This window comes from Natator depressus, chromosome 11 (genome assembly GCF_965152275.1).
Source record: "Natator depressus isolate rNatDep1 chromosome 11, rNatDep2.hap1, whole genome shotgun sequence".
Taxonomy (NCBI): Eukaryota; Metazoa; Chordata; order Testudines; family Cheloniidae; genus Natator; species Natator depressus.
This window is the reverse complement of record NC_134244.1, coordinates 78,104,246-78,131,044: the sequence shown is the minus strand read 5'-3', so window position 1 is coordinate 78,131,044 and position 26,799 is coordinate 78,104,246. Positions and strand designations below refer to the sequence as shown.

General features: G+C 49.8%; 1 protein-coding gene across 3 annotated transcripts in view; it reads left to right on the top strand.

The window, feature by feature from the left end:
* Positions 1-3,618: 3,618 nt before the first annotated feature.
* The window catches only part of LOC141996265 (uncharacterized), a 36,463-nt gene continuing 13,282 nt past the window's right edge, over positions 3,619-26,799 (top strand). Inside the window, exons 1-3 of one of the 3 annotated variants that reach the window (XM_074968230.1) lie at positions 3,619-3,805; positions 10,113-10,187; positions 12,609-12,735. In XM_074968230.1, coding sequence (XP_074824331.1) covers positions 10,164-10,187; positions 12,609-12,735 — 151 coding nt within the window. In that variant the 5' untranslated portion in view covers positions 3,619-3,805; positions 10,113-10,163. Of the gene's footprint in view, positions 3,806-10,112; positions 10,188-12,608; positions 12,736-26,799 lie in introns of those variants that run through there. The other 2 variants (XM_074968232.1, XM_074968231.1) reach the window with 2 other exon arrangements.

The following is a 26,799-nucleotide window of genomic DNA, read 5'->3' as shown; positions in this document are numbered from 1 at the left end:
AATCTGTCAGGTGATCAGTCTGAGGCCACAGGATCGTTAAGAGAGGAGATGACGTAACACATCAAGTGTCTAAATTTTAAAGCTTTATTGATAAAATAATAAAATAACAGCAGAGAGTGCTGGCGGGGGGTGTTCCCCACGTCACTCAGAGGAAGGAAGAAAGCATTAGTGCCCCAAGCCCTAACCCACTTTCATACTCACACAGGCACTACCCGAGGCTGGCCAGGCCAGGGTGTAACATAAGAAGAGGGGGAAGGGTGGACGGGAGTTCTGTTCTGTGCGCACAGGTCGTCTGGGTCCACTGTGATCTCCAAGTTGCTCCAGCTCTCAGGAGGGTTTTAAGTCCCAGGCTCCTCGGGGTGGGTGCTTCGTTCAGGGACCTCTGCTCCTGGTGCCCTCTGTGCCAGTCCAAACCAGCTTTCCATGGTGTCTTCAGTTTTCTCAAAACACCCCGGCTCCAGGGACGCAAGGCTCGGCTCCCCCTCTTGCGGTCTCGCCAGTGTTTTCAATCTCTGCAGTCTTAGACCTCGTTTTCTTCTTTGCTGGCCTCGCTGCCTTGCAGGTCTGTGCAGTTGGGTTTTTCTTTGTCACGGCTGTTTGGGCACATTCACGCCCCCGTCTTTCTCGGCTGTGAGCAGCATCCTTGGGCTGAGGCCAGTATCTTATTGTTGGACTGAGCTTGCTAGCTGCAGTGTTGAGTTAACCCATTCTCTGCTCTCTTTCTCCTTCCCTCTTTGGCCTCTTGCAGCCTGCAAAAGAATCTTTCGCTCTTCACTCACGCTTTTGACCCTCCCCAAAATGCTTTGCGATGCTTGCAACAGCGTTAGCAACATGCAGTGATGATTTGCCTTCCCCAGGGGAACCACTGAGGTTGTGAAAGGTGTCTCTGATGCAACATCATCTGTGACGTCCCCAACAGTCAGTGCACGGATGGGGCTTTTCTCTGTGCAGCTCCAGAGGGTGCCCACTGCTTCGCTTGCTCTCCAGTTGGGATTCCCAGGTGAGGACTCTCGTTGGAGACGCAATCCTGTCATCATCTGGGATAAAGAGGCTGTCTGGGCCTGAGCTGTCCCCTGGGAGTGGAAGACAGGGAACTCAGGAATAGAAACTGCACACAGGGGTGTCACCGATAACCACTGCTCCCAGGGCATGAACCCCAGAGCTGAATGCACAACATCCATCTGCCGAGGGGAGGAGATAGGCGAGGACAACTAGGAAAGGGAACAGTGAAGGGAAGGTGATGGGGTGGGGGGGCGTGGGCAGGAGGGGGGAAGGCTGCAGGGGTCTCTCTCTCTCTTTGGATCCCTAAGATCCTTTCTGGCTCAGTCACTAATGACTGGGCTGGATGCAGGATTCTCCAGAGGAGGTTCTCTGGCCTGGGTGATTGAGGAGGCCAGACTCGATGGGCGTAATCATCCCTTCTAGCCTCAGGACTCTACATTTATGTTTTGTTTTACGGCTCCACAACTCTCTGGGACTCAGGGGGCGAATCCTCCCAGGCAGAAAGGGCTGCTCAGAGCCATGGGATGGCAAACACTGCACATTTCCAGCTGAGACCTGCCTCTGCAGAGCTCACAAGAGGAGGCAGTGCTGGGGGAACTCACACCGCTTTCCCAGGGTCCCAACATTTAATTTCATTTGTTGATGGGTTCATAGGTGCTTTATCCCATCCCGCATCTGTGTAGATGCTTCTCAGGGTCTCTGGTTCCTCAAGGCCCTGGGCAGCTGGGACAAAGGGCTCCTCTCCTCGCTCCAGGCAGGAGATGATGTCAGGCTTGTGAACGGGAATTCCTGCTCATGGGAAAGTCCACAGGTAGGGTCCCAGCCCGTCAAATGTCTCACCATTCATGGTTCCATTATTTTAACCCCAGCCACCCTTCCTATGCTCAGAAGGAGGTGGGAGCCGCACAGCTGGGGATATACCAAGGAAGCCTTCTGGGGAGGCAAAGTGTCTGCGAGGGGGGTTGATGTGCCCTGTTAAGACACCAGAGCCTCTATTAAATGCCAGTGGACCCTCTATCTCCAACTCAGAGGGCTAAATCCAATCCTTGCACTGCCACTATTGTCGTCACCCCCCAGCAGCAAGTTACGACTGGGGGGCACAAGCTAAGGGGGGGAAAGACATGTGACCGCCCCACGTGTCTCCCCTGCCGAGTAAACCCCCGCTCCCCCACCCAGCCTGGGAACACTGCGTTCTCCCCACCCCAGGTTACTTGCGGGGAGGAGCCCAGGGGGTTCTGTCCTTCTCTCCCTGTGCCTCCTCCCTCCCCCAACTAAGTTCGACCCGCTCTCCCTGGCAGCCGGGCAGGGAGCGGGACAGAGCCGCTTCTGCCTGAGAGAGCCTGGCGTGGAGGCAGGCTGGGCTCTGTTTCCGGGGAAGGGAGCGGGCTCCGGCTCACTTGGCCCCTGTCCCTGCAGCAGGGCTGGGTGTGGGGCAGCTGCCCCAGTTGCCAGGGACGGGGTGAGCAAGCCAGAGTCCCCTCTCCCCCCGACAGCATGTTTCTGGCACACTCGGCCCTTGTCCCTGGCAGCTGGGGCGGCAGCAGGCTGCCCCCCTCTCAGGCCTTGCTATGGTCCAGAAAACACATGACCTATGAGGGAAGATTGAAACATGATAACAGTTTTCAAGTACATAAAAGGTTGTTACAAGGAGGAGGGAGAAAAATTGTTTTTCTTAACCTCTGAAGATGGGACAAGAAGCAATGGGCTTAAACTGCAGCAAGGTCGATTTAGGTTGGACATTAGGAAAAACTTCCGGTCAGGGTGGTTAAGCACTGGAATAAATTGCCCAGGGAGGTTGTGGAATCTCCATCACTGGGGATTTTTAAGAGCAGGCTGGAGAAACACCTGTCAGGGATGGTCTAGATAACACTTAGTCCTGCCAGGAGTGCAGGGGCCAACACAAGCGTGCAGGGGACAAACTGCTATCTGTCGGCATTTGCCAGAGCAGACAGCCGCCTTTGACAACAGCGGTTTTCTACGTTACATTTCCGTAACTGCTACAGGGAGCACATTGCTACGGGCGTCGTTTCCGACACTGCAGGCCGGCGGACCCATCGACCCCCCCGTGTTGTCAGCCAGTGCAGATGGGTCACCCCATTTGGGGCACTTTTATCCTCCCTGCCCCCCGCCCCCCGGGTTTCCCCCTCCCCCCTCTGGCGGTGCCTCTGCCCCATGCTCACCCCGGCTCCTGCCCCCGGCCCCTCTCCTGCCCCGCCCCAGCTGTTTGCCCCTCCTGGGACCCAGTCTGCCCCCGCCCCGACTCTGCCCGCCCCCGCCGGGCTTCCCCGGGGCCCCAGGCCAGCAGGGCACCTGCCCAGCCCGGGCCGGCGCCTCAGCCGACGGGACCGAGCAGCCGGAGGAGCCGGCCCGGCCCCGGCCGGGGAGCGGGGGCGGGGACGGGCGGGGCGAGCAGAGGCACTTTCCTGCCCGGCCCAGGCCCCGGCCCGAGGTCTCCCCCGCCGCCGTGCCCGGCGCGGGAGCTGCTGCGGGCGGGGCCGGGGGGGGCGGAGGTAACGTCGCTGTCTGGGGCCCGCGGGGGAGTCGGGCCGGGGGCTGTGGGGGGGCCCTCCGGACGCGGCGGGGGCGGGTCTGACCTGGCCCCAGCCCGCGGGCTGCCGGGAGAGGAAGTCCCGGGCTCGGTCCCGAACTCGCCGGGCCGGACCCCGCTGCGCGGAGCCTTGGGGCCCCCCGGTGCCGCCGTAACCAGGCAGCCGGGCTACAAAGGGGGGGATCTGGGCGCCTCCCCCGTCCAGGCTAGGGGCTTCCCCCGCGGGGCTGGGCCTCGCCCCGGGCCGGAGACCAGGTAAGCGAGGGGCCGGGCTGGGGTCTGCTCCCGCGCTGGGCCTGCGCCGGCCGGGGCTGCCCCGGGACGGGGGGCGGAGGGACCGTGTGACCTGCGGTAGATTTGCCCAGCTCGGTGCAGCCAGGACATTGCGGGGGGGCAGAGCCGGGGCCCGCACGGGGGGAATTCCGTGGTCGGCCGCCTGGCCGAGGCCCAGAGTCTCAGTGAACCCTGCCGGGGTATGAGAGCCCAGCAAAGAAGCAGTCTGCTTCTCCTGGCTAGGGCCTTCAGCCCCAGCTCCCGGCCCTTTACAGTCAGCCCTTTGTTCAGGCTCCCAAACGAGGCCTGTCCCCTTTTGGGGGTTACACCATTTTCCCTGTTGCCGGGGGAACCCAGGCCCAGCCACTGCCCCGGGTTCCAACCTGGGGACCCTCGACACAGCAGCCATGTGCTGCTCGCTCCAGTCCATCGCTGCTGCTTCCCGGGGCCTCTGCCTACGGGGCCCTTCCGTCTGCAGCCCTGTGGCAGGGGCGCCATCCTCCGGGTCTTCTCTCGCACCAGGCCAGGGAAGAGCCCCCTTGCTTTACTCCCTCAGTCCAGCCGGGGACTGACCTGCTGTGCCCCGCCGCTCCTTTTCTCTGAGCCTGCTGGGCTCTGAGTGGCTGCTTCTGGGAGGCCTGTGTCGGCCCTAGGCAGGCCCAGAGGACCCACCTTTGCCGCTTTCTGGGGCGGGATGTAGTAAGATCGTGGGGTCTCCTGTAGGGAGCTGCAAAGGCCAGCTGCATCCCATCACAAATCCCCTTAAACGTTCCCACTTTTCCCTCCAATTCTTCAGTGTTGACAAGTCCCCTCAGGTGTTGGTCTTTTCCTCTTATATTAGGAAATGTTTAGTTTTTGCCCCATTTGCTCCTCAGTTCTAAAATATTGACGCAAAATTCCTGAATCATAGAATATCAGGGTTGGAAGGGACCCCAGAAGGTCATCTAATCCAACCCCCTGCTCGAAGCAGGACCAATTCCCAGTTAAATCATCCCAGCCAGGGCTTTGTCAAGCCTGACCTTAAAAACCTCTAAGGAAGGAGATTCTACCACCTCCCTAGGTAACGCATTCCAGTGTTTCACCACCCTCTTAGTGAAAAAGTTTTTCCTAATATCCAATCTAAACCTCCCCCATTGCAACTTGAGACCATTACTCCTCGTTCTGTCATCTGCTAACATTGAGAACAGTCTAGAGCCATCCTCTTTGGAACCCCCTTTCAGGTAGTTGAAAGCAGCTATCAAATCCCCCCTCATTCTTCTCTTCTGCAGACTAAACAATCCCAGCTCCCTCAGCCTCTCTTCATAAGTCATGTGCTCTAGACCCCTAATCATTTTTGTTGCCCTTCGCTGGACTCTCTCCAATTTATCCACATCCTTCTTGTAGTGTGGGGCCCAAAACTGGACACAGTACTCCAGATGAGGCCTCACCAGTGTCGAATAGAGGGGAACGATCACGTCCCTCGATCTGCTCGCTATGCCCCTACTTATACATCCCAAAATGCCATTGGCCTTCTTGGCAACAAGGGCACACTGTTGACTCATATCCAGCTTCTCGTCCACTGTCACCCCTAGGTCCTTTTCTGCAGAACTGCTGCCTAGCCATTCGGTCCCTAGTCTGTAGCGGTGCATTGGATTCTTCCATCCTAAGTGCAGGACCCTGCACTTATCCTTATTGAACCTCATCAGATTTATTTTGGCCCAATCCTCCAATTTGTCTAGGTCCTTCTGTATCCTATCCCTCCCCTCCAGCGTATCTACCACTCCTCCCACTTTAGTATCATCCGCAAATTTGCTGAGAGTGCAATCCACACCATCCTCCAGATCATTTATGAAGATATTGAACAAAACCGGCCCCAGGACCGACCCCTGGGGCACTCCACTTGACACCGGCTGCCAACTAGACATGGAGCCATTGATCACTACCCGTTGAGCCCGACAATCTAGCCAGCTTTCTACCCACCTTATAGTGCATTCATCCAGCCCATACTTCCTTAACTTGCTGACAAGAATACTGTGGGAGACCGTGTCAAAAGCTTTGCTAAAGTCAAGAAACAATACATCCACTGCTTTCCCTTCATCCACAGAACCAGTAATCTCATCATAAAAGGCGATTAGATTAGTCAGGCATGACCTTCCCTTGGTGAATCCATGCTGACTGTTCCTGATCACTTTCCTCTCATGTAAGTGCTTCAGGATTGATTCTTTGAGGACCTGCTCCATGATTTTTCCAGGGACTGAGGTGAGGCTGACTGGCCTGTAGTTCCCAGGATCCTCCTTCTTCCCTTTTTTAAAGATTGGCACTACATTAGCCTTTTTCCAGTCATCCGGGACTTCCCCCGTTCGCCACGATTTTTCAAAGATAACGGCCAAGGGCTCTGCAATCACAGCCGCCAATTCCTTCAGCACTCTCGGATGCAACTCGTCCGGCCCCATGGACTTGTGCACGTCCAGCTTTTCTAAATAGTCCCTAACCACCTCTATCTCCACAGAGGGCTGGCCATCTCTTCCCCATTCTGTGATGCCCAGCGCAGCAGTCTGGGAGCTGACCTTGTTAGTGAAAACAGAGGCAAAAAAAGCATTGCGTGCATTAGCTTTTTCCACATCCTCTGTCACTAGGTTGCCTCCCTCATTCAGTAAGGGGCCCACACTTTCCTTGGCTTTCTTCTTGTTGCCAACATACCTGAAGAAACCCTTCTTATTACTCTTGACATCTCTTGCTAGCTGCAGCTCCAGGTGCGATTTGGCCCTCCTGATATCTTTCCTACATGCCCGAGCAATATTTTTATACTCTTCCCTGGTCATATGTCCAACCTTCCACTTCTTGTAAGCTTCTTTTTTATGTTTAAGATCTGCTAGGATTTCACCATTAAGCCAAGCTGTTCGCCTGCCATATTTACTATTCTTTCGACTCATCGGGATGGTTTGTCCCTGTAACCTCAACAGAGATTCCTTGAAATACAGCCAGCTCTCCTGGACTCCCTTCCCCTTCATGTTAGTCCCCCAGGGGATCCTGGCCATCTGTTCCCTGAGGGAGTCGAAGTCTGCTTTCCTGAAGTCCAGGGTCCGTATCCTGCTGCTTACCTTTCTTCCCTGCGTCAGGATCCTGAACTCAACCAACTCGTGGTCACTGCCTCCCAGATTCCCATCCACTTTTGCTTCCCCCACTAATTCTACCCGGTTTGTGAGCAGCAGGTCAAGAAAAGCACCCCCCCTAGTTGGCTCCCCTAGCACTTGCGCCAGGAAATTGTCCCCTATGCTTTCCAAATGTTTTGCCCCGTTTTCTCTCTCGTTATCGATGATTTATTATCCCCTGAGTTTTTCCCCATCTAATCATCTGATGTTAGCATCAAATCTCCTAAGATGTCATTTTCTTAAATTCTTAAATATTGATTAATATAAAATCCTTGCACATTTTTCTCTTTCTCTCCCTGATGATCAAATATTGATATGAAATCGACTCAGATTTTACCTCTTTATCTTGTATCAACTATTGATATAAAATCCCTCAGACTTTTCCACTTTCCTCTAATTTGTAATAAATTTCTCATATTTGCTCCTTTTTCTTTTTAATTACTGAACACTGTTACCACATTTCTGATGTTACCATTTCCATATAATTCATCAATTATTAATTTAAAAAAATCCTTTTAGGCTTTGAAGTGTTCCCCATATTTTTCACGTGAAGTCCCTTCTCCCTTTTGGAGGGACCCTGTTGCCCTGAGTCATTCTCCATAGTGGAGGTTGCAGAGGAGTTAAATTCCCCGGTGATCAACTTTCCCCCTCACATTTGAGAATCTGCTTCCCCCTTTATCTCCATTAAAATCCAGAGGGTGGCTGATCAGAGTGACTTGCCCCATTTCAGATACACATCCCAGGCAGGGCCTCACACCATCTGGGCCTCACGCTATCCGGTGTCTCCCAGCTGCTAACAGGAGATGTGGCCGGTCCCTGACTGAATTTCCTTTCCCCAGACGGTGCAAGACAAGACGTTTACTCCCCTGAGGGGCCTGCTCTGTGCGTGGGTGGGTTCTTGTTCCTCCCCCCAGGCGTTGCCCAGAGCAGCTGAGACGCTCCGTCCTCCTGTACTAACTCCTCACATTCCAATAGCTGCTTTCACCAGCAGGGTCCCCAGAGCCCGTGGTGAACGGTCACCATGAGGGGTCTCTTCCTGCAGTGCTGAGACCCAGCAACCTCTGGGGTGGGTCCATGGTGGCCATTTTTAGCCAGTGACCGGGCATGGAAGTTTATTGAATCTTCTGGCTCCTCCATCCCCTCCCATCTCCTGTTAAAGCAGCATTGGCCAGGGCTCCCTGATGCCTGTGTGAGTGACTGGTCGGGGACAGTGATACTTTCTCTCCATTTATCAAATACTAATATAAAATCACCACAAATTTTATTTCTCTCCCCCTTCAGAACTGTAGGATGTTCAGGGTTTGGAGGGAAGATAGTTGCCCTAAGTCCTTGCCCCAGATGTGGGGAGTGGGGCAGGGGGGAAGGCCTGGAACCTTCCCTCCCAGGTTGTGTTTAAACAGATTTTTGCATCTTCCCCTCCCCAGTGTCACATTTCTGGTCTCATTGACTCCAGAGTTGCTGCAAGGAAGGAAAAGGAGTGACTCTGGATTAACATGGGAGCGGATAAGATTGAGGAAGTGGTGTCCTTAGCAGCTGTCACCAGAGGGCTCTGGCTGTTGCTAAGGGAGGGGAGGCTGCTCTCTCTCTCTCTCTCTCTCTCTACTCAAGGTATCAGGGTTGAGTTTCTCGGGTGGGATGGTGCTGCCTCCCCTGTGCTCTGGGAGCCCAGGCTGAGCCCAGGGTCTGTGCTGTGGATAGACCTTTATTAAAACCTCCTCCCTGCCCAGTCCAGGGGGGGACTTCCTCCAGTGGCTGGAACTAGCCCCCTAAGACAGCCCCAGGCTCTGCCAACCCCAACTGCTGAGCTGGAGACTCCAGGTGACTGAGACCGGGGGATGGTCAGAAAAGTGACTCTGCACAAATGTCACCAGGAGCCTCGGATCTCACAGCTCCTGGGAATCTGCTACTTGTTGTTAATAATCTATCAGGGTTGGAAGGGACCTCAGGAGGTCATCTAATGTCCAGCCCCCTGCTCAAAGCAGGACCAATCCCCAGTTTTTGCCCCGATCCCTAAATGGCCCCCTCAAGGACTGAACTCACAACCCTGGGTTTAGTAGGCCAATGCTCAAACCACTGAGCTATCCCTCCCCCCAATGCACCTGTGGGTGGGATCCGAGCTGCCTTAACAGCACTGAAGCCACTGATCTCCTGCCACAATCTGCCCAGTGGCATAACTGGGGATTGAGGAGGGGAAGAGACTGGCTTCGTGGGGTTCCCCTTTGTGTGTCTGGGGTGTGGAGGTTCCAGGCAGGGAAGGGTCGGGGAAGGACAGAGATGGAGGGAGAGACAGTGTGGGTTGGGAGCAGTCATAAATGACAGGGGCGAGGGAGCATGAAATCCCCTGTGATTTTGTCACTTCTCTGTAATTATCAAATATGGATATAAAATCTATGTTGATTTCTTCTTCTTTTCTCTCAAATTGTTGACAATTTCCCCATTCAGCTTTTGCCCCATTTTCTCTCTCATTCTCTGGTGTCAATTTAATATTTCCTCAGATTTGGGGTGTTTTCTACCCCTTGGATCTGCAGTGCTTTGTCCTTGTTTTGGTAGGGAATTGTTGCCCTGAGCCATTCCCTAGGCTGCCCATTCTCTGCTGGCAACGGAGCATGGAAGGGGCACGTGAGGGGAAGGGAGAAGCAAATCTCCCACATGGAGACCACCCATCCCCAGGTTACCCAGTCCCAGCTGCCACCCCACCCCACTCCATGACCCAACCTTGCTCCCCCCAACTCCACTGTCAGTCATCCCCAGCTGCTACCCCTTCCGACTTCCAGGGAACCTCTCAGCTCCATCCACCTTTCTTTCCCTCTTCAGGTTGCCAGGCCCAGGGCCTGTGAATGGCAGGTGGGGCGGGGAACCATCCTTTTCTGTTTGTTTATTGAACATCCATATTCACTGAAAACTTCATTAATGCAGCGCTAAGGGTGCCCAGTGCTGTCCTGAGCTCTTCCAGCCGGTCGAGTTCAGTAACACTCAAACCTCTCAAAAGTAGGAAATCCAAAGCTGTATCAGTCTGGTGTAGACGTACCGTAAGAGTTTCTCAGTGCAGCAGAACCTAGAATGTCTCTTTGCAGGGAGAAAGCCTGGGATGAATGGAGAATGTGAAATGGACAAAACCGCTTCTGAAATCACTCCAGTTGCTCTTTTCGCCCTGACAGGCTGCAGAATAACATCCACATTTTGCTCCAGATCTTCCCAGCATAAAGGAAATGGCGTCAGTGGAGCTGGCTCAGGTAAGGGATTGTCTGGGAGCTGGTGGTGGGTTCTGGCGGGAGGGAGAGGGGCAGTAAATGCACAGGAGGATGGGAGCTGCTGGAGGTGGGAGGAGTGGGGCTGGAAATACACAAGGTAGAGAAAGGGAAGGGACAGGGTGCGACCATTCTGCTGGAACTGGTTGACTCTGGGGCTCGCTTTCAAGGAACAGGCTCGTGGGGGTTGGGAGTGGGACTTCCCCTGTTTGTGGAGCAGGAAATAACCCCCCTGGCCAGACGTGGGAAAACTTCCCAAACTCCCAGTGCTGAAGACTGAACCTACCGATACACTTAGTTATTTGCCCCTCCCCCAATCTTTGCGTCATCTGCAAACTTTATCAATGACAACTTTATGTTGTCTTCCACGTCATTGATTAAAATGTTAAATAGCACAGAGCCAGGAGATCCCACTAGACACACACCTACTCAACCATAGTTCCCCACTTACAGTTACATTTTGAGACCTATCAGTTAGCCACTTTTTAATGTATTTCATATGTGCAATGTTAATTTTGAATTGTTCTGTACCAAGACAAATGCCTTACAGATGTCCACGTATATTACATCAGTGCTATTACCTTTATCAACCAAACTTCTAATCTCATCCAAAAAATTATGCAGTTAGTTTGCTAGGATCTCAACCTATGTTGATTGGTGTTAATTGTATTACCCTCCTTTCATCTTTTGTCAGTGCAATTATCAGGTGCTCCATTATCTTACCTGGTATCAATGTCAGATGGACAGTCCTATAATTACCTGGTCATCCCCTTTTCAAATTCTGAATATTGGCACAGGACTATCTTTCTTCCATTTTTCTAAAGTTTTCCCAGTGTTCCAAGACCCATTGAAAATCAACAACAATGATCCAGTGAGCTCCTCAGCCAATTCTTTTAAAACTTCTGGATACAAGTTGTCTGGACCTGCAGATTTTAAAAATGTTTAACTTTAGTAGCTGCTGTTTAACATTCTTATGAGTTGTTACTGGAATGTAAAGAGTGTCATTATCATCATACAATATGATTGTATCATCTGTTTGTTTTTTTTCTCTGGTACAGAACATATTCACTGAACACTTTTGCCTTCTGTGTATTATTACTGATAATTCTATCATAGTAATGGACTAATGCCATTGTTAAGATACTTTCTTTTAAAAGATACTTTTAAAAAAATCCTTTCTATTGTACTTATCTCTGCTGGCCATAGATTTCCCTTTTGCCCCTTTGCTTCCCTTATGAATTTTCTGTAATTCCAAGCTGCTGACTTAAATTCTTTCCTTTTGACTTCCCCTTTCCTCCATTTGCTATCTATTGTGTTTTTATGGATAGGGTTTTGGGATTCTTACCAGGGACTGTCCCTGGACCCTGCTGGGGTTCCATCTCCTGTACCAGCCCCTGCTTACTAGGTATGTGATAAATGTGAAGGGCCTTGCTCCCTGTGTCTCCTGGCAGGGAGAAGGGGCTCTCTTTCTCCCCTCACCCGGGTGCTTCCTGGCTGCTGTGAGTGGGATAGGGATTGGACTCTGCTACTGTGTCCTTCCCAGAGCATTCGTAGAATCATGAAGATTAGGGTTGGAAGAGACCTCAGAAGGTCATCGAGTCCAACCCCCTGCTCAAAGCAGGACCAACACCAACTAAATCATCCCAGCCAGGACTTTGTCAAGCCGGGCCTTTAAAATTTCTAAGGATGGAGAGTCCACCACCTCGCCTGGTAACCCATTCCAGTGCTTCACCACCCTCCTAGTGAAATAGTGTTTCCTAATATCCAACATAGACCTCTCCCACTGCAACTTGAGATCATTGCTCCTTGTTTTGTCTTATGCCACCATGGAGAACAGCCTAGCTCCATCCTCTTTGGAACCCCCCTTAGGTAGTTGAAGGCTGCTATCAAATCCCCCCTCCCTCTTCTCTTCTGCAGACTAAATAAGCACAGTTCCCTCAGCCTCTCCTTGTAAGTCATGTGTCCCAGCCCCCTAATCATTTTTGTTGCCCTCGGCTGGACTCTCTCCAATTTGTCCACATCCCTTCTGAAGTGGGGGGGGGCCAAAACTCCAGGTGCGGCCTCACAAGTGTCGAATAGAGGAGAATAATCACTTCCCTCGATCTGCTGGCAATATGCCATTGGCCTTCTTGGCAACAAGGGCACACTGCTGACTTATATCCAGCTTCTCGTTCACTGTAATCCCCAGGTCCCACTCTGCAGAACTGCTGCTTAGCCAGTCGGTCCCCAGCCTGTAGCGGTGCATGGGATTCTTCCTTCCTAAGTGCAGGACTCTGCACTTGTCCTTGTTGAACCTCCTCAGGTTTCTTTTTATTCATTTATTCATTTTACTGGCCCTGCTCTCCTGTGAATACTGATGTTGTCACTGGGTAGCAGGTTCTGAGTGGGCGACGCTTGTTCTTTCAGGGGTCGGTGACCTTCGAGGAGCTGGCTGTGTACTTCACGGAGGGGGAATGGGCTCTACTAGACCCTGCTCAGAGAGCCCTCTACAGGGAGGTCATGCAGGAGAACTATGCCACTGTGGCCTCACTGGGTAAGGATTCCTGTGCCCTGGTTATTAGAAGCTGTGGGGTCTCTACAGAACCCGAGTAGTAATAACTCTGGACCTTTACTCAGCCTGTAATTTTTGGCAGGTTTCCATGCCTGGCGCTTTGCTTCATGTCCTTCCCCGGTGTCATTTCTGGACGTGTGTGTATTTTGATGTCAGCCATTTTGAAAAAAATATGATTTATAAAATTTAGTTTAATTTATCCTTATTGGATGCATTAGAAGTAATGAATAACTAGAGCGTTCACCCCTTTCCTCATTTGACGGGGTCTCTCTGCAGCTGGTACAATTCTAGATACAGTCCAGTAAACAGGGGAAGTACGTGATGCATGGACGGCATGACAAGTCAGGTGAGCCCATCATTTGATAGGCGAGTGTAGGAGGTTGTTGCTCAGGAGTCCATGGGTGACAGGGAAACGGAGCAGTGGGAGCGGAGGAGAAGGGGAGTAGATGTGCTGGAGTGGGCTGAGAGCCGTGGGAGGAAAGAAGGGGATTGTGGAGGAAGGGCACCCAGGAAGGGGGCAGGGTGGGTCAGTGGGAAGGAGAAGAGGTTTTGGGGCTCTGGAATTGGGGGGATTGCAGCCCTTTCACACAGAATTCCTGCCCAGGCCTTGCTGCTTCAGAACCTACGCTCCAGTTTTATTTCTGTTCAGTTGCACTTAATTTTACAGGTTTCTTTTCCCAAATATTAAACTCTTGTCCTTCATCCACCACTCGCTGCCCCTGACGCAATCCCTCCCCCCCCTGCTGTATCTAGCACTGCGACCCTGGCCACTATTCCTGAGTCCTTACTTTGTTCTTCTGACCCAGAGGACCACCGCTGCCCCGGCACAAATGTGCTGTTTGTCGATGATGTCACAGGGTGGCAGTGAGAGTTCTGGGGACTTGCCAGGTCTTTCTCTTCCCCACCCCTATCTCCAGCAGCCATGGTCTACCTTCCCTCCGGGCTTTTTGGATCTTTTCGTGAGTCCCTTCTGATGCCACGTTGCCCAATTCTTGTTTATCACATTCTCCTTTTCCAGAGGAATTAGTCTGTTGCTCCTGAATTATAGTGTCTAATTCCCCAGCCTTACCCAGATGTGTGTGTGTGTGTGCGGGGGTTAATACGCCCTCCTACTGCACCTAACCCACTGGATTCCCTAATTCTCCCAAAACTGCTTTTCTGATGTCACAGGTCTGGGGGAGCTACATGTTTGACCCCCTCTGAAGTCTGCTCAAGGAATGCCCTCTCAGGTACCAGGCCTCCAACCATCACCGGTCTGTGGGCAGGGACATAGGTGCCCCTGCATCTCGATCAAGGTTTAAGGCTTGCAGTCCCCTCGCCCTTCATTGTGTTCACTGGCCTAAAGTCCAGCCCCTGTGCTTTGCTTCTCTCCAAGGGCTGTGACCAGTGTGTATGTGATGGATGTGGGAATTTTGGTAATATTTCTCTTACTCCAATACATGCCTCAGCTGCCCTCTGTATTTGGGGTTGCTCTGTTCTGAGTGTGAAAAGCTGTCATGGGGTGATACGAATGGCTCATTATGGGACTGACTGGGACTAACCCATATCAGTGGAAGTCCTTACAGAGTCCACAGTAACCCCCAGGACTGAACACTTGACACCTATCAATGAGAGGCACCCAGCTTGTCTGGGTGGAGTGCATGTGAACTCAATGTGTTTTGAGGAACAGGAAGAACTGGGCTCGCAGAGACAGGGAGCTTTCCTGGAAGTAAGACAAAGGGATAGATACAGGGAAAGGACACTTAAATGGGTTCCTACGGCAGCGTGGCTCAAGGGCTTTGGCCAGTATGGATTATGTCTTAACCTTTATTTCTCTGTGCTAACCTAAGGATTTGCCTCTGCTGTGTTCCAGTTGGCTAATATACCCTACCATTTTTGAAAAGGCTGCCGGGTGTCCCTGCAGATACTTGCTGGGTGCATTAATCCCTGGAGAGTCTAACAGTCTCTGACCAGGAGTCTATCTCAGCTGGACTTGCTGGGCACAGCTCACGGTGTGAGGCAGGAGAGCTGGAGCCCAGAGGCTCAGTCTTGGAGGCATTGAGGCTGCATGGCCTACCCTGAGAGAAGAGTGGGACCCCTTGGGGATTTGGCACAGTGAAGAGGTTCCTCTAGGGACTGTTTAAAAGCTGGGGCATAGGACAGAGCATGAGGATCCATGACAGTTGTGGGCAGCTGGTGGGATTCTGAATGCAACAGGAGGATTTTGCAAGAAGTGACTTGCAGCAGTAAAAACAAGATTAGTCAAAGGAAACAGCAAGAAAATGGTGTATATCCACCTCGCTGAGAAGAGCATCACAGAGCAGAGCGGTGGGAGAGCGTTCAGTGTTGGAAAGTTACACAAGGCTCAGCCGACTGCATGGCTGGAGAAGGATGATCGGATCAAGAATTAGAGTCCAAAGCCAGGTGGGATTTTGAGAGAGTCCCAGGGTCACAGAGGCACCTGCAACAGCAGCTGGGGGTGGGGGGGCATCCTGATGATCCGGTTCCCCCTTTGCTAGAGCTGAAGCATTGAGAGTTGGAGTGGAAAGCAAAGGAGCTTCAGATGGAGGAACAGAGACAAGCAGACCGCGAAAGGCAGCGAGCTGATCCAGAGAAAAGGATAAACATGAGGAGAAGCAGAGGAAAAACCAGGAAGAGCAGCGATAGCATGGAGTGGGTATGGAGAAGCAAGAAGTCCCGTAAGGGGGAAAGTGGGGAGAGACCACGGAAGCCAGTTCCATAGGAGCCCAGTTACCAAATGGTTGGCCCAGTTTAATGCGAGGGGGTATAGGTGCCTACTTCACTGCCTTTGAGAAGGCTTGTGATTGGAACCAGGTTGATCATGTAGACAGTCTTCTCTGTCTTCCCTCTTTCTCGGTGCCAAAGTGATAGAGGTGTGTGATGGTTTGGATCACAGAAACCCCCTTGGGGCTGCCAACTGATGTGCCAAGACTACTTCTGCCCCTGCTTTCCTGCTGTCATAACCATAAGGGTAACCTAAAATTCCTCCTTACCTGTAAGGGGTTAAGAAGCTCAAATAACCTGGTTTGCACCTGACCAAAGGAACCAATGGGCACAAAAGATACTTTCAAACCTGGGGGTGGGAGGAAGAGGCTTTGTTTTGGATTCTTGTTTCTGTGTTCGTTTGCTCTTGGCACTAAGAGGGACCGGACATCAATCCATGTCCTCCAAACCATTCTGAACCAGTAATTGTAAATACAGCCAGGCAAGGCATATTAGTTTCTTTTTCTCAATTTGTGAATTTTCCCTTTGCTGGAGGGAGGTTTATCCCTGTTTTGTTGCAACTTAACCCCTCTGCACTGAGGCAGAGAAAAAAAACTCCAGCTGCTCTCAGCTAAAAAACCTGCTTCCAAGCAGCCAAAAGGGGAAAAAAATTGTCCTTTTAAAATCCTACTGTGGTTTTGGTTCAAAATGATCCCACGGCTTCCCCACTCTGAACTCTGGGGTACAGATGTGGGGACCCACGTGCAAGTCCCCCTAAGCTTATTTTTACCAGCTTAGGTTAAAAACTTTCCCAAGGCACAAATTCCACCTTATCCTTGAACAGTATGCTGCCACCATCAAGTAATTTAGACAAAGAATCAGGGAAAGGACCACTTGGAGTTCCTGTTCCCCAAAATATCCATCCCTCCCCAGCCCTTACACCCCCTTTCCTGGGGAAGCTTGAGAATAATATCCTAACCAATTGGTTACAAAGTGAACACAAACCCAAATCCCTGGATCTTTGGACACTGGAAAAAAAAATCAATCACTTGTTAAAAAGAAGAATTTTATTAAAAAAAAAAAAAAGAAAAGAAAATAGAAAAATGTAAAATCAGGTTGGAAGATAACTTTACAGAGTAACAAAAGATGCACAAAACACAGAGGAACACCCTCTAGCCTTAGTTTCAAAGTTACAACAAAACAGGGATAAACCTTCCTTCAGCAAAGGGAAAATTCACAGTTGAGAAAACAAAGATAAACTAATACGCCTTGCCTGGCTATATTTACAATTTCTGGAATAGGAGAGACTGGTTCAGAATGGTTTGGAGGACATGGATTGATATCCGGTCCCTCTTAGTCCCAAGAGCGAACAAACACAGAAACAAAGAACCCAAAACAAAGCCTCTTTCCCCCCGCCCTCAGGTTTGAAAGTATCTTTTGTCCCCATGGATTCCTTTGGTCAGGTGCCAACCAGGTTATTTGAGCTTCTTAACCCCTTACCGGTAAGGAGGAATTTTAGGCTACCCTTAGGGTTATGACACCTGCCCTGGCAGCTTGGAACTCTAGGGCCCTGCTGGGTTTGAGCCTGACCCGGTAGCCTGCTGCAAATCCAGACCCAGGTCTGAAACCACGTCCCCTAACAGCTGTAGGTTTAAACTGAAAGCAGCTTAAGAAGTGTTCCTGTCTTTAACACTCAGGCCATGTCTACACTACGAAAGTACTCTGATTTTACAGAAGTCGATTTTTGGGGACAGATTGTATAAAGTCGAGTGCATGCATCCCCACTAAGCACATTTAATTCGGCGGTGTGCGTCCACAGTACTGTGACAAGCGTCAACATTCCGAGCGGTGCACTGTGGGCAGTTATCCCACAGTCCCTGCTGCCCATTGGAATTCTGGGCTGAGCTCCCAATGCCTGATGGGGCCAAAAATTTATCGTGGGTGGTTATGGGTAAATGTCATCAGTCAACCCTCCCTCCCTCCGTGAAAGCAACAGCACACAATCATTTTGCGCCCTTTTCCCTGGATTGCCCTAGCAGACGCCATAGCATGGTAAGCATGGAGCCCATTCAGCTCACTGCAGCAGTTATGACCATAGTAAACACCTCACGCATTATCGTGCAGTTTATGCAGAACCAGCACCTGAAAAACCAGACGAGGAGGCGACGGCAGCGCAGTGATGAGGACATGAACACAGATTTCTCTAAAACCGTGGTCCCCAGCAATTTGGAGATCATGGTGTTACTGGGGCAGGCTCATGCCGTGGAATGCGGATTCTGGGCCCGGGAAACAAGCACAGAGCGGTGGGACCGCATAGTGTTGCAGGTCTGGGATGATTCCCAGTGGCTCCGAAACTTTTGCATGCGTAAGAGCACTTTCATGGAACTTTATGATTTGCTTTCCCCTGTCCTGAAGCGCAAGAATACCAAGATGAGAGCAGCCCTCACAGTTCACAAGCGAGTGGCAATAGCCCTGTGGAAGCTTGCAACACCAGACAGCTACCGGTCAGTTGGTAATCAGTTTGGAGTGGGCAAGTCTACTGTGGGGTTGCTGTGATGCAAGTAGCCAACGCAATCATTGAGCTGCTGCTATCAAAGGTAGTGACTCTGGGAAATGTGCAGGTCATACTAGATGGCTTTGCTGCAATGGGATTTCCTAACTGGTGGGGCTATAGAGGGAACGCCTATCCCTATCTTGGGACTGGACCACCAGAGCAGCCAGTACATAAACCACAAGGGGTACTTTTCAATGGTGCTGCAAGCACTGGTGGATCACAAGGGATGTTTCACCAACATCAACGTGGGATGGTCGGGAAAGGTTCGTGACGCTCGTGTCTTCAGGAACTCTGGTCTGTTTAAATGGCTGCAGGAAGGGATTTACTTCCCGGACCAGAAAATAACTGTTGGGGATGTTGAAATATAGTTATTCTTGGGGACCTAGCCTACCCCTTAATGCCCTGGACAATGAAGCCATACGCAGGCACCCTGGACAGTAGTAAGGAGCTTTTCAACCATAGGCTGAGCAAGTGCAGAATGGTGGTAGAATGTGCATTTGGACCTTTAATGGGTCGCTGGCACAGTTTACTGTCTCGCTCAGACCGCAGCGAAACCAATATTCCCATTGTTATTCCTGCTTGCTGTGTGCTCCACAATCTCTGTGAGAGTAAGGTGGAGACGTTTATGGTGGGGTGGGAGGTTGAGGTAAATCGCCTGGCCACTGAATATGCGCAGCCAGACACCAGGGCCGTTATAAGAGCACAGCAGGAAGAGCTGCCCATCAGAGAAGCTTTGAAAACCAGTTTCATGACTGGCCAGGGTACTGTGTGACATTTCTGTTTGTTTCTCCTTGATGAAAACCCGCCCCCTTGGTTCCCTCTAAATTCCCTGTAAGCCACCTGCCCTCCCCCCTTCGATCACAGCTTGCTTGAAAGGAAATAAAGTCACTATCTTTTAAAAAAACATGTATTCTTTATTAATTGATTATAAAAATAGGGAGATAACTCACAAGGTAGCCTGGGTGGGGTGTGGGAGGAGGGTAGGAGGGAAGGAAAAGGCCATTGTAAAACTTCTTGAATGACAGCCTTCTGTTGCTTGGGCTGTCCACTGGGGTGGAGTGGTTGGGTGCCCAGAGTCTCCCCCCGGCGTTCTTGGGTGTCTGGGTGAGGAGGCATGGTGAAGGGAAAGAGCCATTAAACACAGAAAGGTCAGACAGGAGAATACAAGCCAGAGAGAAAATAAAGAAAGGGGTAACCATGAGGAGGAGGGAAACCAGCAAACTCCCCAACAAAACAAAGAGGGTGAGAATGAAGAGTGTCCCTCCGCCCCAGTGTGTGTACCTGTGCGTTGAAGTGAAATTATGGGACAACCTCTGCCCACCGCATACGACTTTGGTGGGTGGAGAATGGATGGGCCCTACAAAGAGATCCTAGATGGCCACCCTGAGGGTGGAATGAGTGAACAGGAAAGAGTGTGGGTAACGCACAGCTCAAAAGCAGTAGTTACAGGCAAAGGGAACCCAACTCTAATGGCAGTAAAGCATACACCCACCCAAAAGACCTGCTTGGTCAGAGATGGGGAGAAACTGGGGGACAGAATTGTTACCACTGCGAGGAAGCAGCTTGAAGTCAGGTGAATACAGAGGCCCTGGGGAAAGCTGGCTCTGCAGTCTTGGTAACACATGTAGCTGAGACCCAAGAAACAGATGAGACCATGCAAAGAGTGCGATTTGCAGCTGAGAGACACAGAGGAGACTTGCTGGGGGTGCTCCAGGAGAAGGATCAATTGCTCCAGGAGGTGCGCCAGCTGAAGGGGGATGTGGAAGCAATGAAGCACATGATCTGATGGAGGCACAGCTTGTAGACCTCAGTGGGGCAAGGTTGGAGCAAGGTTTCTGAAGGTGGGAGTATATGTGATGGGGTTTCCTCCCCATCACCTATAAGACAAAGGAGTGAACCTAATTAGTTATGTGCTGCACCTGGGAGGTGATTAACTGATTGCCTGCTGGCCAGAGGAGGGGGAGCTAGGTGGAGGGTGGGTCTTGGTGGAGAGGAGAGAAGCAGGCAGGGGCGGAGATGGAATATTTTCTGACCCTAAAATGTAGTCAGTTCGGTAAGTGAAGGAAAGCATAGTAGGGAGGGGAAATGGATTCAAGTAGAAAAGAAAAATAAAATAGAAGCAGACTCAGATGATGATACTAGTAAAAAACCAAAGCGGAGGAAGGAACTAACCTGAACTGTTATAACTAAGATCCCTCGCCAAAGCAATGAGAGTAGGTGACGTTAACCCTGTGAAAGTAACTGACCAGGTTGCAAGATGAACTGTAGCTGAATGTAAGAACAAAGAGCAAGTTGATGAACTGCTAAAAGCTGCAATGCTAGGGAAAGTTAAAATAAGTTGCTAACTACGAAAGTCGGATCCTGGAGCGAAGGGGGTGATGTATAGGGTGCCATTGGAACTGAGCAGCGATGAGACAAGGAAAAGCAAGCGAAAAGACAAAATATTAGGAAGTCAGCGGCTGTCATCAGGTTTGGCGGCAATGCACGCCAGTGGGGGGGTTGTGTCACCACTAGCCCTGCAACTCTGGGTGCCTCACACTGCTTTGCTGCTGTAGCTCCCAACCTGGGCTGCTGAGAATCAGCCTACCAGCATGCAGGTCACACCCTGAGTGTGTGTGTACTAGACAGCCCCGGGTCATCAGCTCTGATCCCAGCAGCCTGTCTACAGCCCTCTCTGGCTTCCACCAGCCTTGGTTGCAATGATGAAAGTACCCAATAAATGTGAGGATGGCTGGGAATTCAATAGATGAACTATAGCACAACTTGTTAGACCTCCACATGCTGTTCGAGTTAAAATGTAGGTGCAGAAGTTGAAAGGAAAAGCTAAACGCAGTCAAAACTTTTAGTCTTGGGAAAATTGGTTATGGATGGAAAGTCACATGTCCAAATGTGGATTTAGACTTATTTTATAAACTGAAGGGGGAAAAGCAACAGGCGGTATTATGAAGTGTACCAATATATAGATGAAAACGAGTCAGTTTTGTGAAATATGTACAGATGGGTCCAAACAAGAAAAAACAGAAGTAGTAGGGGCAAAATATTGCACACCAAACTTTGGAATTAGTGTATCTGAAAGAATATCTGGTTTTGCGGCTGTCATGACAGCCAAACTAGCAGCAATAATACGAGCATTAAATTGGATCTGGGATGTGTGCCCGACAGAGAGAGTCATTTTTTTTAACTCAATCTCAGGATTTATGGTGATAAAAAAAGGGTGTCTCTGTATGTAAAATGATTTCATCAATGAAATTATATTTCCAATAACGGAGTAGAGTTGGGGATACATGTAGTGTTAGGTTGGATCCCACAGCATATCGGGATAAGAGGGAATTAGATGGCACATAAATTAGCTAAAAACGTTTTAAGAAAACCTAGTACAGAAAAATACAAAAAAGAGGAATGGCAAAATTTTGGACTAACAAAAAAAAAAGAAAAAAAGAGGCAGAAGGATTTTCAGTTGTACCCAAGAGTTGAGGATAATGACACACTTCAAGGCCTGGTTAGGAAAAATGAAATGATTTTTAGGGCTGTCGATTGATCACAGTTAACTCATGTGATTAACTCAAAAAATATTAATCACGACAAAAAATTAATCGCAGTTTTAATTGCACTGTTAAACAATAGAATACCAATTGAAATTTATAAAATATTTTGGATGTCTTTCTACATTTTCATATATATTGTATTGTATGTTGTAACTGAAATCAAAATGTATATTTCTGTTTATAAATATTTTCACTGTAAAAATGATAAACAAAATAAATAGTATTTTTCAGTTCACCTCATACAAGTACTGTAGTGCAATATCTGTCGTGAAAATGCAACTTATAAATGTAGATTTGTTTTTTGTTACATAACTGCACTCAAAAACAGAACAATGTAAAACTTTAGCGCCTACAAGTCCGCTCAGTCCTACTTCTTTTTCAGCCAATCATTAAGAGACAAACAAGTTTGTTTACATTTACAGGAGGTAATGCTGCCCTCTGCTTATTTACAATGTCACCAGGAAGTGAGAACAAGCATTGGCTTGGCACTTTTGTAGCCGGCATTGCAACGTATTTACATGTCAGATATGCTAAACAGAAGTCTTAAAAGAGCAACTGACGCGGAAACTACAGAACCCGAACCACCAAAAAAGAAAAACAAAAAACAACGGGTTGGGGGAGTCTCATGTACCCCAAAAATGCATCCACTGCAACAAATTGAAAGTGCGGACCTGCAAGGACAGGGAGCTCAGACTTAAAATGCTGCTTCTGGAAAACTCCCTCAGACCTGCGTCTGACCCTGGCCAGCAAACCTCTGTGACACCCCCCAGAGGCAAAACAAAAGCAAAAAAATGGCCAGCTTCCTCTCCACTCAGGAGCCGTTCCTCGGGGAACAAGTTAAAACCGGCTCTCTTGTTTCCGGTAACTGCCGCTCAGCACCTTCCACGCGGCAGACACTTCAGGCTCCGACAGTGAGTTGGCTGCCCCACTAGATGGTGCCAAGGCTCAGGGCTTCCAGTTGCCTGCCTCTTTCAGCTCTCCTTCGGCCACCTCTGTCAGTTCGGTGCCGAGAGCTGCTACAGTGCTGGCAGTACAAGCGGCGGCTGTGGCACCATTCTTTGATCTTGCGGCGCTGCTTTTACAGCTGCTGCTCTCAGCACCGAGCCTCCTGAGGTCTCCAGCCTCCCTTGCAGCGCCTCCCTCAGGGACTTCTACTCCGCGGAGCCAGCTTGCGCCCCTGGGACACCCTTCAGTGCGCCAGCAGATGCCCCAGCAGACTCTGCCTCCACCAGCTACACCGGCACCGACTCCTGGTCAGTCAGCTCCACCGCAGTTTTTACAGGCAGAGGAATTAAGGGTGTCCCATGCTCCTGACTCTCCTCTTCTCGGCACCAGTCTATCACTGAGATCTTTAGCACCCTACCTTCAGTACTCCCCTACAACTTCAAGCCCCTCCAATTAAGTGTGGGGGGATGAGGACAAGGAAGAAGAATATGATGACCAGATGTTTCCTGCTCAATACTCTCCCCAGATTCAGTTACCTACAACTGGGAGACGCATTACAGCACAATCTCCATATCCTCAAGGCTATCCACACTGGTATGGCAATCCCTGGATGGGACCACAGAATACAAAGTGTACACTGCTCACCTTATATTTATTTTTATTACAAATGTTTGCATTGTAAACAAACAAAAGAAATAGTATTTTTCCAATCCCCCATTACAGGTACTGTAGTGCAATCTCCTTATCATGAAAGTGGAACATACAAATGTAGAATTATGTTAAAAAAAAAAAAACCTGCATTCAAAAATAAAACAATGTAAAACTTTAGAACCTAGAAGTCTACTCAGTCCTACTTCTTGTTCAGACAATCACTCAGACAAACAAGTTTGTTTACATTTGCGGGAGATAATGCTGCCTGCTTCTTGTTTACAATGTCACCTGAAAGTGAGAACAGGCATTCGCATGGTATTGTTGTAGCTGGCGTCGCAAGATATTTACGTGCCAGATGCGCTAAAGATTCATATGCCCCTTCATGCTTCAACCACCATTCCAGGGGACATACATCCATTCTGCTTGATAATGATCCAAAGCAGTGCGGACCAACACATGTTCATTTTCATGATCTGAGTCAGATCCCACCAGCAGAAGGTTGTTTTTCTTTTTTGGTGGTTCGGGTTCTGTAGTTTCCATATCAGAGAGTTGCTCTTTTAAGACTTCTGAAAGCATGCTCAACACTTCGTCCCTTTCAGATTTTGGAAGGCACTTCAGATTCTTAAACCTTGAGTCAAGTGCTCTGTCTATCTTTAGAAAGCTCACATTGGTATCTTCTTAGCATTTTGTCAAATCTTCAGTGAAAGTGTTCTTAAAATGACAGCATGTGCTTGGTCATCATCTGAGACTGCTATAACATGAAATATATGGCAGAATGTGGGTAAAACAGAGCAGGAGACATACAATTCTTCCCCAAGGAGTTCAGTCACAAATTTAATTGACTCATAATTTTTGTAACGAGCATGATCAGCATGGAAGCATGTCCTCTGGAATGCTGGCCAAAGCATGAAGGGGCAAATGAAAGTTTAGTATATCTGGCACATAAATACCTTGCAATACCAGCTACAAAGTCGTGTGTGGCTGCATCTGCTCCATACCGGTGCACAATATTCAGCTACCGAATATACAAGTGCTATTGTAGATGTTCGCAACACTGATGCTGATGCACCCAGGTTGTACCTGCTAGTTTCTGGATTACGTTGGCTCTCGTTTTGTAATAAAAAATAATAATATTAAGTGAGCACTGTACGCTTTGTATTCTGTGTTGTAACTGAAATCAATATATTTGAAAATATAGAAAAACATCCCAAAAATTTAATAAATTTAAATTGGTATTCTGTTGTTTAACAGTGTGATTAAAACTGTGATTAATCACAATTAACTTTTTTAATCACAATTAATTTTTTTGAATTAATCAGATGAGTTAACTGTGATTAATTGTTGGGGAAGAGTCAAAATGACTTTTGTAAAGGGAAATCGTACCTTACCAATCCATTAGAATTATTTGAGGAGTCAACAAATGTTGACAAGGGTGATCCAGTGGATATAGTGTACTTGGACTTTCAGAAAGGCTTTGACAAAATTCCTCCCCAAAGGCTCTTAAGCAAACTAAGAAGTCATGGGATAAGAGGGAAGATCCTCTTATGGATTAGTAACTGGTTAAAAGATAGGAAACAAAGGGTAGGAATAAATGGTCAGTTTTCATAGTGGAAAGAGGTAAATAGCGGGGTCCTGCAGGAATCTGTACTGGGACCAGTGCTGTTCAACATATTTATAAATGGTCTAGAGCAGTGTTTCCCAAACTTTGGATGCCACTTGTGCAGGGAAAGCCCCTGGTGGGCCGGGCAAGTTTGTTTACCTGCCGCGTCCGCAGGTTCGGCCGATCGCGGCTCCCACTGGTAATGGACACAACAGAGTAATCATCCAGTGATCCTTCCCCTGTCCCCCAATCCCAGCCTCTGCCAGTCAGAGGGACCCCTGCACTGCGGAGTAGTACCGGGGGGGGGGCTTTAAGATCTTTTTCTGGCTCACCCACTGGCACCTGGGGCAGGAGGCACAATAGTCCCATACCTCTGGGGTGGATGCCTGGCCAGTAGAACTCCATGGTCCCTCTGTTGAGTGTCTTCTCTGTCCCCAAGTGCCCCGGCACAGCACTGCATAGGCCCATTGAAGCACCTCCCCACTGGAAATTCCAGGGTACCAAAGCTGCATTCTGACCTCCCCTATCAGAAATAGGGCCACTATTTCATCTGCTGTGGGTCTAACACTTTGTCATCTACATGGGTGAGACGTTCGTAAACCTGACTCAGGGTTGGGTCCCTCCTTTGCTCTTCCACAATGTTTATTTGCTAGACAGCAGGTCCAGGTTGAGAGATGGTAGCAGGCCCTCACTCCTCCAGTTAAGTTCAGGTGAAAAGTCATTTATCCGTCAGCATGCTTTCTCTCTCCTAGATCTTTGGCTTCCAATGGAGCCATCGCCTCGTGGCACCTTCTCTTAGCCACTATGGCCATCTCCTGTCCTCCTGGTTCTTCCAGTCGGGGCTTTAGCCCCTCTGCAGATGCTCCATGCCTTCCCTGGACATCGTCCTTGAAAAACTTCCATTCATGCCAAAGTATGACCAGATGGGCCAGGTCTTTGGCCACTCTGGCCTGCACTGTCTCAGCGTGGTCTTGCACAGTGAGTTGGTCTCATCAAACAGGGTTGTATGTCCCATGGATACACTGGCAGTAGATCATGCCTCTAGATTCTTCTTCCGACTCCACCAATCGCTCACTGACTAAAGTCTGGCTGCAGCCAGAGTCTATCTTGTACTTTTACTCCATTTCCCTGGGCCCCTTTTCTGAGACCAGTTATCCGCTCTCCAGGCCTGCCCATAATTATAGTCCCTGAATGGGCAGTCCCATCTGAAATGGCCTGGCTGCTCACATGCAAGCAGCCCCCAGGTTTTGCCGTTAATTCTCCTGAGTGGGATGGCCCCTTCAAATAAGGCTGTTCTGTTTGACGCAAATGTCTCCTGGCTAGCTGAAGGTGGGCTTCCAGGCTCCTCAGTTGGTCTTTGCATCCTTGTCTACTAGGATTCGTCCAAGTCCCCCTGGAGAGCCTCAGTGAGTTTTGGGCTCAGTGATACTTGCAGCCCTGGATGTACACTAGACTGGCTTTTGGTGCTTCAGCTTTGGACCCAAAGGACATCACATAGTTCTCCACCATGGCAACGGCCTCTGCCGAGGTCTCTGGTCGGTGTCTCATCTCCCACTCAAGCTCCCCCTGAGTTCAAAAGAGCAGAGCCCTGTGGGGTCTGTTGGTTGTGAGAAGATGGGGGCCGGGTTTGGAGAAGGCACGGCCTGGGGGCCACACCACTGTTGCTGGTCCATCCCAGGTCCAACCTTCCAAGTGGCTTTTCAGGAGAAGGACCAGTTTTCCCTTAGCCTGTTCCCTCTCCGCCATTTCCCTGGGCTTATAAGCATCTTCTAACCTGCTCCTCGAGCCGAAGCATGCTCCACAGGCCTGGGGGCAGGGCTACCTGTACCCCGTAGTGTCCTTTAACCCCAGTGTCACGTTATGCCTGTGTTTATCTTGTCTGTCTGCCATTACATCGTTCACTCTGCTCATGTATTCTAACCCTTCCCCCACCTGGTGTGTGTCTTGTCCATTTGGACTGTAAGTTCCTCAGGCATGGACAATCTACTACTCTGTGTTTATACAATGCCGAGAACAATGGGGCCCCATTTTTTATTGGCCCTTAGGCA